This window comes from Macaca thibetana, chromosome 5 (assembly GCF_024542745.1).
Source record: "Macaca thibetana thibetana isolate TM-01 chromosome 5, ASM2454274v1, whole genome shotgun sequence".
In the NCBI taxonomy this organism is placed as follows: domain Eukaryota; kingdom Metazoa; phylum Chordata; class Mammalia; order Primates; family Cercopithecidae; genus Macaca; species Macaca thibetana.
The window spans coordinates 30,588,138-30,601,682 of NC_065582.1; the positions used below are offsets into that span (position 1 = coordinate 30,588,138).

At 33.0% G+C, this 13,545-nt stretch overlaps 1 protein-coding gene across 7 annotated transcripts in view; it reads right to left on the reverse strand.

Moving 5' to 3' along the window:
* RAPGEF2 (Rap guanine nucleotide exchange factor 2) overlaps window positions 1-13,545 on the reverse strand; it is a 487,682-nt gene that overhangs the window by 108,838 nt on the left and 365,299 nt on the right. For 6 of the 7 annotated variants that reach the window (XM_050790923.1, XM_050790928.1, XM_050790927.1 and 3 more), the window contains 3 exons: window positions 10,600-10,675; window positions 8,129-8,296; window positions 5,751-5,768 (listed from right to left, as the gene is read on the reverse strand). In XM_050790923.1, coding sequence (XP_050646880.1) covers window positions 5,751-5,768; window positions 8,129-8,296; window positions 10,600-10,675 — 262 coding nt within the window. Of the gene's footprint in view, window positions 1-5,750; window positions 5,769-8,128; window positions 8,297-8,374; window positions 10,332-10,599; window positions 10,676-13,545 lie in introns of those variants that run through there. The other variant, XM_050790926.1, reaches the window with a different exon arrangement.

Consider the following 13,545-nt stretch of genomic DNA (forward strand, 5'->3'; position numbering starts at 1 on the left):
AAAACAATTAACTTACGTATTTTAAATAGGTGAATTTTATGGCACGTGAATTATATCTCAAAGAAGCTGTTATTGGACAAAAGAAGCGGAGGTTTGTCCCTGATCAGTTAAAAAAAAAAAGTGTGCTATTAAAATAGTATTGATAATACTGACTAAATGACTAAATTTTTCAGAGAAAATAAGGGGGAAATTTTATATAGATAAATACGTATAGCATTATTATTTTTTAATTATCTTAATACAAATAATTAAAATATTTTGTTTCACAAGTGATTTAAAACCTAACATCTATATATTCCATAAAATGCTAGAGTTTTGTCCAGAGGTCAATAATATCTTCCAGCTAACAGAGTGGCATTTCAGGCTAATAATGTTTTAACACTGCTTTCAAAACCAAAAGATAGTATTTCCAATCACCTGATATTTCAAACAGTGAAAACAGACAACTTACAACAGATAACTGAAAAAAGATCAATTCAGCACTGGCAGGAAATAGGTCTGAATATCAAAGTAGATTTTTCCAAAAAAAAAAAAAAAAAAACAGAGACTTTTTAAATCAGCATGTAGCTCTGCAAAATCTCATGACAAAAAAAAAAAAAAAAATCACATGGTAAGAAATGAAACAGTCGAAGATGAAAAGCATCTTCACTGTTGCAATTAAAAGCTAAATTTTAGCCAAGTATATTTAAAACATGTACAAGCACAGACAGCCACCAGTATTCACAAGGAGAGGCAAGACAAAGTGACAGTGATCTTTTTGACAAATAAATCGCTTGAAATATTGCATGACTTGCTACACAACACCCTTATTACTTTCAATTTCCAAGTGCAACCAAAAGATGGGTCCAATTATGACATCAATACAAGCTTTCTTTCAAAATGGAATGAAAGAACAGTAAATCCCAGTGGACACCGGAGTTCTGTAGCAGAGATGATGTAATATATAAAAATAGACATCCTTCAACAGAAGCTGAAACTTGGGTAAACAGCACACTGCATACCATTCTCAACTGCCTTGCACGAATTTACAATGCATGCTGTTAATAGCATGAGAAATCATTTTATTTTCTAAACTATTTCCTGATTTACATTTCAATTTCTGTACATATGCTATAGTGCAATTTCCCAATCCATATAAATTAAATCAACATAAATACCTGATTATAACTGCAAGAAAGAGAATTAGTGCCCCCAAAGCAAGGAGGTTGAGACCACTACAGCAGCTTTAACATGCTGCATTTGGCCAGAAATTGCAGCACACAGCACAGTATTGTTACATCCACCTATTGTTCAGAGACTTTTCCACAGGGAGCTTTCTGTAGGATGTTAAAATGCAACATAATCTAGGGTACAGAGGAACTAGTAAATCTGCTGATAATGGGCGTGAAAAGCAAAGGATACTTTTGACACCACTCTCCAAAGACTCTTCTGATGAAAACATAAAGCATCAGGCATCCAAACAATAAATTTTAGTAAAATTTGTGGGGGTTTTTATTTGTATGTATATCACTCTCTAACACTCTCTCCACATCCTCTTTTCCATTCTTTATTACCTAATTCAGTTTTCACATTTCTATTTAGCTTTCCTGGATTAAAGAGTAATCTGCTTGAAACTAATCTACCTCAAACTCTCACTCACGTATTTATATTCCTACACAGTATGGTCATTAAACACTATTGGAATAGAAAGTACTGCCCACAAAGCAAATCATCAGAAATTAATAAATTAGAGCTAAAGTTTTATTTTGAAACATAAATTATTTCTACTTTCTTCCCCCCGAATACCACCTAAATCCCTCACCTTTCATTCTTACTCCAGTTGCCATATTCTAGCCACCACTTCCATTTCCATTACTTAACCAGGTCCTGTGGTCCCACCTGACCATCCCTATCCCCAAAATCTATTACATCTCGGAGCCAGAGTAGTTTATTTAAATGTAAATCTCAGTATGTCACACCTCTGCTTCAGTCTCTTTGTTCTTCCTTACAGTCATGAAAAAGTTCAACTTTCAACATGGCTTTCAAAAACCCTATGACCACTCAACCTCTAAGTCTTTGAGCAAATAAGATTCTTTCTGTACAAAACATCTTTCTTTGAGCCAAGACATTGAGGTGGTTCATGAAATCATCCCTGACTCCTGTAGGGGCCCTGGGTGTGTACCATTTATTTATCTGTATTCCCTGTGAGACTAAAAGGGCAAAGGGAGCGCAGATTCTCCTGTGTTGCAGACTTTTATATCTCTAGAGCCTGGGACAGACCTGAAGCATGGTGGGCACTCAATGAATATATGTTAAATGACCAAAAATACATAAATGAAAATATTGAGCTTTTCTCTCTATGATACAAGAAATAAAATACACAAATTTCCTGAAACTCTATCCCATGATAATTCACAGAGACACTGATAATAATATTGAAGACAAGTCTTCAGGTCCAATTAAGCAAACAAATGCTTGATAAATTTATGTTTTAAAAGGACAAAAAATGTTAAGAGAACTAAGAAATTTCCTCTGTATTTGCATAATTTCATATATATGTACATATACAGATTTTTAAATATCATCATATAAATTATAGCTAGGTGTGATATCATATAAACTGAAGGTAAAATCTGAAGTCCTTAAATATTCTAGGAAATTTACTAGCTATACAAGTCATTGATACATTACCCAAAACATATCCTCTTATTTTAAGTAGCAAATACTGAGTCACACCTAATAAATAATAAATGACAAGGCAAATACATGACACGAGTAAAAATATTGCCTACTTATTTAAGAACATAACTCAAGTCAAAAAGCCTAAATGTCAAATAAATGTACACGATCACGGAAACTAAATGCTGTAATGTTTTCATTTGTTTCAATAGCTAAATGATTTTTGTAACAAACCAAAACTACCAAGGAGTCTTTAACTGAAGGAGAAATCAACTTAACTCTATCTCAAAAGAAATTAGTGACTTCAGAGATATTTAAGATATATTCTAGGAATGGTTATATCTTATACACCCATTGTAAGAAACAGAATTTGTCTTATATTATTATACATATTATATATTAATAGGTATAATATATATTTAAATACTAGTTTTAAATAATATATATTTAAAACTAATAACCTTAGTTTTAAAATGAGACTGATTTTCATAAGCCTCATATATGAATCAATCTTATTACCTTGCTGCCACACTTTAAAAATATTGTATTATCACTGACTACAACAAAAATTATTTCCATAAAGTTTAATATTATATGGCATTCAACTTACATTATATTAATTTAATCTTATGTAGTATTTTCCATTACTTTTGCACATTCTCTCTAAGAACATTAAGCCTCATCTACTGGAAAATTCAGTGTACCTTTATGAAACAGTACTCTGGAGTGTATATTCACATTGTAGAAAAGGACTACTAATAAAATGTGTGGGAGATACCCTTTTACACAACCAATGAGTTTTCATCATTTTAAAATTTTTGCATTGACTGAAACTTTATAAATATGTTTTATTTACACTGTGTTCAAATTCTCCTGATTCAGATTTGTATAAAGTGGAGCCGTATTTTTGGGTAAGCAGGAGTGGGAGTGTGAGGTCAACCAGAACTTTAAAGCATGGAGAGCATTTTAATATTGCCACCAGCCTAGGAAGGATGGAAATTATGCAATGTCAGTTGGGACACATAACCTTTACAGTTGGACAAGTTTTCTTCAATCTTTAGTCTAATATTTCTCTGTACAGTTTTCCTCTTTCCAAACTGGAAAAATGGAAGAGCTGCGTTTTTTCCTTATTAAAATCAGGGGAGGGATAGAAGATGATGGAAGAGGAATGTGCCAGCTTCCCACGTCGCTCCAATAAGGTAAAAGTTAAAATGGTCCTTCCTCTCCTCTCCATTTTTAATATGGAATTCAGATTTTCCTACCCACACAAACTTCTAGAATAAATTACTGATCAATACAGAGAAAGCTTGAAACCATGGGTAAAACAAACATAGCTTTTCTTCTCCTGCCCTATTCTGAACCCGGAGACAAGGTAAACTTTACCATCCAAAGTCCCCAGATAGTCTCTTTAGTGATGGACCCCAAATCTTCCAGCCTCTGCCAGGAACCTTATTACCTGCCTCTATAACTACTCACTCTAAGACTGAAAATTCATGCTAAATCTTATTTTTTAGCAATTTTAAATACAGCCTCAATCTCTACTCATCAAAATGTAAGAAAATGCTAATGAAAGCCATCTCCAATCTTCCTTTCTCACTGCATTTTAAAATGCTATTCTCTCTGCAAACTTCATACACTTGCCTTGAAAAATGTCCTGAAAACACACTACATGGACTATGAGTATTCATGTTTCTGAAGAAAATAATTATAATCCATTTTAAACTATTGCGACACATCTAATTTTAAAAAGTGTACATTAAAGTATACATCATAACTCAGTGCATATTTTAAATTCAATTCCAAGTTCTAAGTAGGAATTAGACTGGTAATCTATGCTAAAAAAAGAGGAAGATCAATTACATATTGATTTACCTTTTTAAAATTATGTTATATGTAAGTGTACTATTTTCAGAGAGAAGCTCAAAACACTGATGTACATAAAACTGTGTACAATTTAAAAATTATTTTAACTTAAAATTTTTAAATTATATAAAAATGTTTTAGATTTATCACATCATTTAAAAATTAGTAGTGCTTCCAAAAACCAATACAGCAATCATGACACCTGTGGCATTCTAATACGTACTCTCTTGTATAGAACATAAAGGAACTGTCTTACTTTAATTTGAAAACTTATACATAAAATTCATACTTTTAGGCAAAGTTACTCTAACAGCCAAAGATATACAGATGATAGATTTCCCCAAAGTGAATAAATTATTCATGATCTTTTCCCTGTACAATGATAAAACACAAGCATAAAATGCTACTAGTTACTTAACCAATTAGTTTTCAGGAATAAATCAGTTTTTCTTCCTTGACTCAAAATTCCCTGATAACCCCAAATGTAATCTAGATCTTCAAAGAACTCACACTGAAAAACATAGATTTTAGTACTTAGTACAGTACTTAGTCATGTACTTTAGTACTTAGTATAGTACTTAGTCATGTACTGGCATGAAAGAAGTGACCAAGGAGATTATTACAGACCTCAATTAAAATGTAGAATGAAATAAAAGCAAGAAACCTTGTTAAAAATAAAGTGCAAATAAGAAAATACAAAGAGATTTTAAACTTTGTTTCCTTTCTAACTAAGCTTTTTTAAAAAAATCTGACTGAAATTTTACCAGTGGCCTCCCAAAATGTTCTCCCATTGGGATTCCTGAACTTTAAAGTTTTCATCTATAGTATTTAAAATGTAAATTTCTAATGAATTTCCCATAAGCTTTCACATAAAAAGGAAAAAAAATCCTTTATGTCTGCCTGCGTTTCTCTCTTCATTTTTTTATTTGCAAAGCAGGTTAGTGAAGAATAGTGTTCCATTCATTTTATTAAGTGCTCCATTCATTTTTAAAAATAAGTAGCTTGCACTTGAATTCTTTCTTCAACATGGACAATCCATCCCCAGGTCTGTATAGATCAAGCAGCCTATTCTACCACCCAAACCACTGATAATTTCAAAGTAAATTAGGGCAAAATACAGAAGGACAAGACCAAGCACAACATACCAATATTATAAATTCATTAGTAACAGTGCAAATTCACACATAAACTTAGGTTAGTGTCAGGAGACCACACACAAATTACAATACCTGAGATTTAGTGCATTCCTTTGAGCCAAAATGAAATGAGTGCCATAAAGGAGGAAAGGAAAAGATGAACATTATCAGACATGCTATATTACATCTGCCAAAATGAAGATAATGTTAAAATTAAGTTAAGAATGATCATACAGAATCAGCTATATGTATAATGCTTCCCATGTTCTTTAGCCATGCACTTGAAATGCACTTGCAATCACTTTAAATCACCTGTGAAGTTGATCATGCAATTCTTTTAAATAAACTTTTTACCCTCAGTCCTTCCCTATTAGCCAATTTCCTTCAAAGAGAACTATTTCTGTTAAAAATAAGTAAATATGATGTAGGGGTAATAAATAATAATTTCTATTTAATTCTTTTTACTATGTGGTATCATATATACAAAACAAAATTTTGCAATCTTCCTACATTAAAATTATGTATTTATGTAAAATAAATAAATATACATCATTTTTACACCCCAAAAAGGATGCAATCCTTATGACCATGTTGTTGCCAATCTTAACTCATTTAGTAAAACTAATGCCACATGTCACACATTAGTAAACCAGTATAAGATCCATTAGTAATCAAGTCAAATTTTTCATCCTAGTATTGAATTTTCCCTAAAAGTATCTGCTGGCTAGGTAAGACATTCTTAAAAATCCACTAAAAAAAAAAAAAAATCTTGTAAAAATAAAAGAAATATATATTTTAAAACAAATAATGAAACGGGAGCAGTGTAAGGAAACTGAATGAAGTTTTCCATAAAAGGGGAATCACAGTGGGGGTGGGGGTGACAGTTACCAAATGGCCCACCCAACTAAAGTGTGACAAATACGACTATAAGAACAAACAAACCAACTTTAGCACTACATTTTAAATAATCCATACTCCCACTGACTATTTTAGTTTGACAACTAAACTGGAAAAACAATTCCAAAGCAGAAAAAAATCAGCAATATTAATGCTAGGCTAAAATATTATCTGTGTTGTACTATTAATATGTGTAACTATTTTTAATACATATTTCCTTCTTCCATAATGCTACATCAACCCCAAAAACATTACCTTCTTTTATGGACAATGGTAACAAAAAACCTTTCATGGTTTTTTTTAATACTAAGTCTCTCCAATAGACAAAGATGTCTTTGTGATGAGCAAAAAGCAGTCCTTTCCAAATGAGCTCAATGCAATGATTCAACTATGAAATTCATGTTAAACTAAAATACTTCATGGGTAGCAAGAGGAGTAGTCAGATTGCTAGTGGTCAAAACCACATTAAATATTTAAATAAAAAGAGCTCTCTGAGAAATAGAATATATGAAGTGTGGGTGTAAGATATATCACTTAAACTTATTAAAAGTTGAGTAAATAATTTTAAGTCTATATACATTTTCCCATGCATTTTGTATTTATACTTATTTGCAGAAAAGAAAACCGTAAACAACTGGGGAATGTAAAACAGTTGTTAATTATCTATTTTTATTTTTTACATTTTTATTTTAAAATTAATTATACATAAAATAACCACTCATTTAATGGTATCACATGCATAAACGATCTTTCACATTATTATGACCTATCCAGGAATCTAAGCTACTTTGCTCTTGAAAAAACAAAGGAATAAGAAAAATAAGGCTTTAAAGTGACTTTATTGAGATCTTAAACAAAGCACTCATTATCTGTGTCTTGGTTTCCTCAAACATAAAAAGCAGTTTATTTATCAATATTTATGAAATAAATGACAATCAACTGGGTTATGTCTGCCTGCCTTTAAGAGGATCTTTGAACCTATTAGAAATATTTCAAGGCATCTTCACATTGAGTTAAAAAGCATTATTTCAAATTATTCTTACTTCATTGCATTAAAAAAATAAATCTCAGATATTCTCACAATGGTATAAAAAACTGAAAAATAATGCAATTTTTACATATCTATTTTTAAATAGATAGCAGCCATTCGGGTTGGGAGTGAAGGGTGGAGTGCACAGGAGGGGGCTAAAATGTTAGATTAAGGTAAAACAACTTAAAATACTCCAATTACAATTATATGGGCTTATCACAAAGCTGATCTTCAGAGAACAACTTAAGAAATAAAGGAGCTAGCAAAGTCTGTGGACTTCTTATTTCAATGTCTTTTAAAAACTAATCATATCATGTTTGCTTCCAGAAAAATCTACTATTTCTTTAATAAATATAAATTTAAATATATAAATATATTTATTTTATATTAATATAACAAATAAAAATAAATAAGTATATTTAACGTGTGTGTGTATATATATCATTGAAAAGATTTGTCAAAAATTGAAAATTTAAACATCTTTTCATAAAACCCCAACAAAAAAACTAGAAATAAATAAAATGATTACACTCGTATAACTTACCGTGTGATAGCCTCTAGGCAAAGGAGGTTTGCCCATGGGATAAGGATCCACAGTGTCAATAATTGTTTGTCTTTCACCCTTCTGGTTGATTTTTCTAAATCTCCTTCGAGACTGTCTATGGGAAGCTTGACGCTGAAAATATTCTTCATTTTCATCCATATAGTCCACCTGAAATAAAACCCCCCAAAATTTCATTTCTCCAAATGCAACATTTCCTATTAATATTAGATACAGAAAGAAACTTACAGATAACCCATATTCAATCATCTTGCAAAGGACATCTGTAGACAAACTATCTAGACAAACTTCAAGTGTCTCTGAACTTCTCTGGAACTAATTGGTTTTAAGTAACATTTCTTTTATGAGGAGGCATTTTCAGTTCCACTTAGGACAATATGGGTAACTCTTGAATTTCCTGTAGTTTCAAAGGGAAGGATATTTTCAGCAGTCTTTGTACTGATTTATTAGTGAAAGATCTCACAGGATACATTACCACACATTATGAAAGCAACTGCCACACTGTCTTAAGCAACGTGGAAAAAACGAAAACAAAAAAAAAACTGATGGAAATCTGTAAAAACCTCCAAATGACTCAAACACTGCTAACAGAATGGCTTCGGGAGGTTATGCAAGGGTTTCTCCTTCTACTTTCATTCCGTGACTTCAGTTTCTTTTTTTTATAAATAGTGTTGTTTAAAAGTAATTCCTCATTTAAAAACATTTTAGGCCAGGCACAGTTGCTCACGTCTGTAATCCCAGCACTTTGGGAGGCTGAGACGGGTGGATCATGAGGTCAGGAGTTCAAGACCAGCCTGGCCAACATGGTGAAACCCCATCTCTACTAAAGATACAAAAAATTAGCTGGGTGTGGTGGCACATGCCTGTAATTCCAGCTACTCGGGAAGCTTAGGCAGGAGAATTGCTTGAACTCAGGAGGTGGAAGTTACAGTGAGGTGAGATCACGCCATTGCACTCCAAATTGGGCAACAGGGCGAGACTCTGTCTCAAAAAAAAAAAAAAAAAAAATTAGAAATGCTGATGAATGAACAGGGAATAAAAGTTACAATAGGTTATTCCTCATGTGACTGCTCATAATGGAGGCATGTTTAGGTTATGTAACTGTTCTCACACCAGCAAACCTAGTAGTTCATGTAGTATCAGCAAGTATAAAATACTCAATTTTAAAGACTAAAAATCCTTCAGAGAAAACTAAAAGTGGCATTAACAGAGGGCAAAATCTCAAGGAAATATCTTGACTATCTACTGTTGGAAAGTGCTATATAGCTGCCCACATTCTTCCCAACCCTAAATCCTTACTCATAACTATGCTACTTTCTCACTTGAGTACATTTTGTAAAACTTTACCAAATATTTCAGTAAATTTTACAAAAAGTTTGCTAGCTTTGATGAGGAAGTTCTCATTTCTGACGGAATTCCTCTCCTACATCATAGGGAAAAGCCCTACATCTTCTCTGAAAACAGACCTACAATTGTTTATCAAATACTTTACTAAACGTGAATAAAGTTTCCATCGTCATCTTTATTTGGTTATCATTTACTTTACAAGATCTTCCTTCCCAGCTAGGATGCTGGATGGGGACAGTAAGAATACCTACTGAATGTCTAGACTGGGAAACTCCCCTTCCACCTCATCTCATTTCTGTGACTAATTTTTTTAAAGGGTACATATTATCCTATCTTAAAATCATTCTTATACAGTAAGAAAAAAGTATGACAGGTTTGGTTTTTAAGCTTCAAGGTTGCTAATATCTATTTTACTAATACGTTCCATGTATAATCTCTCTTTATAAATTTTTAAGTCACAAAATTCCATTAAAAAGAGAGAAAAGATGTCAACAGAGTGTTTAACCAGAATAATAGTCCCCAAATTTCCTTTTAATTACTTCAAAGAATTCAAGTGATTTTCTTGCGTTTTTAAAAAGTGTTGTTTAAAAAATAATTCCTCATTTAAAACATCTTAGAAACTCTGATGAATGAATTAACAGTGAACAAAGTTCCATTTGGTTACTCCTCACAAACACTCACAGTGGAGGCATGTTTAGATTCCAAAATTGTTCTCACACCAGCAAACCTAGTGATTCATTTAAAGTAAGTCATTCAAACCAATCAAAACTTGGAGAGCTAAAATCCTGCAATCAAGAGATTCTCCCCAAATTTCAATTAAATGGCATTATTATAGACTGAATTACAAAGTACAAAAATCAAACACTTAGCTACTTGTACTTTTTAAAATTTTTTTGCATTTAATTGAATCCTGTAAATAATGAAATATTATGATTATGAACTCAAATTCATAATACAAAGTTGTGAAATAAATATATCTAATGTTATAGAAAATATACAATATTTTCTATTCAACAAAAATCTAATATTATAAGCAGTTTGTAAAAATGCCTTTATTTCATGCAATTTTTCAGGAGAAAAACAGTCCTCACAAGTAATACTCTTACCACAATCATCTCAGAAGGCTCTAAAACAATGCATTCACAGCCACGCCTAAAACTTCCTGCAGAACGCTTGCCAAAACTAGAAAGAAAGAAAAAAAAATCAATGAGGACAACCTCAGAGATTTAAGTAATATGAATTGGGAACATAAGCCAAACTTCCAGATAAATAAAAATTAAAAACAATTACAAAAAGTACACCTTGGAGAAAGTGAACTATCTTTAATAATTTCCACAGAATGACAAGAAAGCATGCAAATTCTTAAGTTTCAGTCATAGATTTTTCTGGAAAATTCTAACAATATTTTCAAATTAATGATGTAAGAAAAGGAGAATTATTAGCATGGGTGAGTTTTCTGTTAGGTTATTTTAAATCATCCTCAGGTGAACTTTGAGAATATTCCAGTAGGGATGGGAAATGTCTCAGTGGCAAACTATAGAAATGTCCCAAAGAAGTATAAAATGCATATACATGTAATTCTCTTCACAACTTGCTTAGGTTAAACTCTTTTTTCACCTAAAAAGTGTATTTATTTTCCTAAATTTTCAAATCAACTTATTCTAAATGTTTTAAGAAAAACATACTCAACTTAAAACTTTATTTTTATGGTAAACTGATTTCAGCTGATGTACTACTGAAAGCTCATTCCTCCTGAGAACTCTGCATGAGTGAACACAGACATAGCACCTTTGCCTTATATGTGGTGAATTCCCACGTTAACACCGGAGAAGATTTATTGTTTCTGACATAGGGATATGCAAACTAGAATCAAGAACAGAGAATTCCAGTGAAGCTCTCTTTGTTAATGTGACACCTCACTCATTCACAAAAGTATTTCTTTCCTTCCATTTAACATGAACTTTTAAAAAATTATTATTATACTTTAAGTTCTAGGGTACATGTGCACAACGTGCAGGTTTGTTACATATGTATACATGTGCCACGTTGGTGTGTTGCACCCATTAACTTGTCATTTACATTAGGTGTATCTCCTAATGCTGTCCCTCCCCCCTACCCCTATCCCACGACAGTCCCTGGTGTGTGATGTTCTCCTTCCTGTGTCAAAGTGTTCTCATTATTCAATTCCCACCTATGAGCGAGAACACGCGGTGTTTGTTTCTGTTCTTGCGATAGTTTGCTCAGAATGATGGTTTCTAGCTTCATCCATGTACCTACAAAGGACATGAACTCATCCTTTTTTATGGCTGCATATCATGGTGTATACGTGCCACATTTTCTTAATCCAGTCTATCATTGATGGAAATTTGGATTGGTTCCAAGTCTCTGTTATTGTGAGTAGTGCTGCAATATATATACATGTGCATGTGTCTTTATAGCAGCATGATTTATAATCCTTTGGGTATATACTCAGTAATAGGATGGCTGGGTCAAATGGTATTTCTAGTTCTAGATCCTTGAGGAATCGCCACACTGTCTTCCACAATGGTTGAACTAGTTTACAGTCCCACCAACAGTGTAAAAGTGTTCCTATTTCTCCACATCCTCTCCAGCACCTGTTTTTTCCTGACTTTTTAATGATCGCCATTCTAACTAGTGTGAGATGGTATCTCATTGTGGTTTTGATTTGCATTTCTCTGATGGCCAGTGATGATGAGCACTTTTTCATGTGTCTGCTGGCTGCATAAATGCCTTCTTTTGAGAACTGTCTGTTCATATCCTTTGCCCACTTTTTGATGGGGTTGTTTTTTTCTTGTAAATTTGTTTGAGTTCTTTGTAGATTCTGGATATTAGCCCTTTGTCAGGTGAGTAGATTGCAAAAATTTTCTCCCATTCTGTAGGTTTCCTGTTCACTCTGATGGTAGTTTCTTTTGCTGTGCAGAACCTCTTTAGTTTAATTAGGTCCCATTTGTCAATTCTGGCTTTTGTTGCCATTGTTTTTGGTGTTTTAGACATGAAGTTCTCACCCATGCCTATGTCCTGAATGGTATTGCCTAGGTTTTCTTCTTGGGTTTTTATGGTTTTAGGTCTAACATTTAAGTCTTTAATCCATCTTGAATTAATTTTTGTATGAGGTGTAAGGAAGGGATCCAGTTTCAGCTTTCTATATATGGCTAGCCAGTTTTCCCAGCACCATTTATTAAATAGGGAATCCTTTCCCCATTTCTTATTTTTGTCTAGTTTGTCAAAGATCAGATGGTTGTAGATGTGTGGTATTATTTCTGAGGGTTCTGTTCTGTTCCATTGGTCTATATCTCTGTTTTGGTACCAGTACCATGCTATTTTGGTTACTGTAGCTTTGTAGTATACTTTGAAGTCAGGTAGCGTGATGCCTCCAGCTTTGTTCTTTTGACTTAGGATTGTCTTGGCAATGTGGGCTCTTTTTTGGTTCCATATGAACTTTAAAACAGTTTTTTCCAATTCTGTGAAGAAAGTCATTGGTAGCTTGATGGGGATGGCATTGAATCTATAAATTACCTTGGGCAGTATGGCCAGTTTCACGATATTGATTCTTCCTATTCATGATCATGGAATGTTCTTCCATTTGTTTGTGTCCTCTTTTATTTCGTTGAGCAGTGGTTTGTAGTTCTCCTTGAAGAGGTCCTTCACATCCCTTGTAAGTTGGATTTCTAGGTATTTTATTCTCTTTGAAGCTATTGTGAATGGGAGTTCACTCATGATTTGGCTCTCTATTTGTCTGTTATTGGTGTACAGGAATGCTTGTGATTTTTGCACATTGATTTTGTATCCTGAGACTTTGCTGAAGTTGCTTATTAGCTTAAGGAGATTTTGGGCTGAGATGATGGGGTTTTCTAAATATACAATCATGTCATCTGCAATCAGGGACAATTTGACTTCCTCTTTTCCTAATTGAATACCCTTTCTTTCTCCTGACTGACTGCCCTGGCCAGAATATCCAACACTATGGTGAACAGGAGTGGTGAGAGAGGGCATCCCTGTCTTGTGCCAGTTTTCAAAGGGAAGGCTGCCAG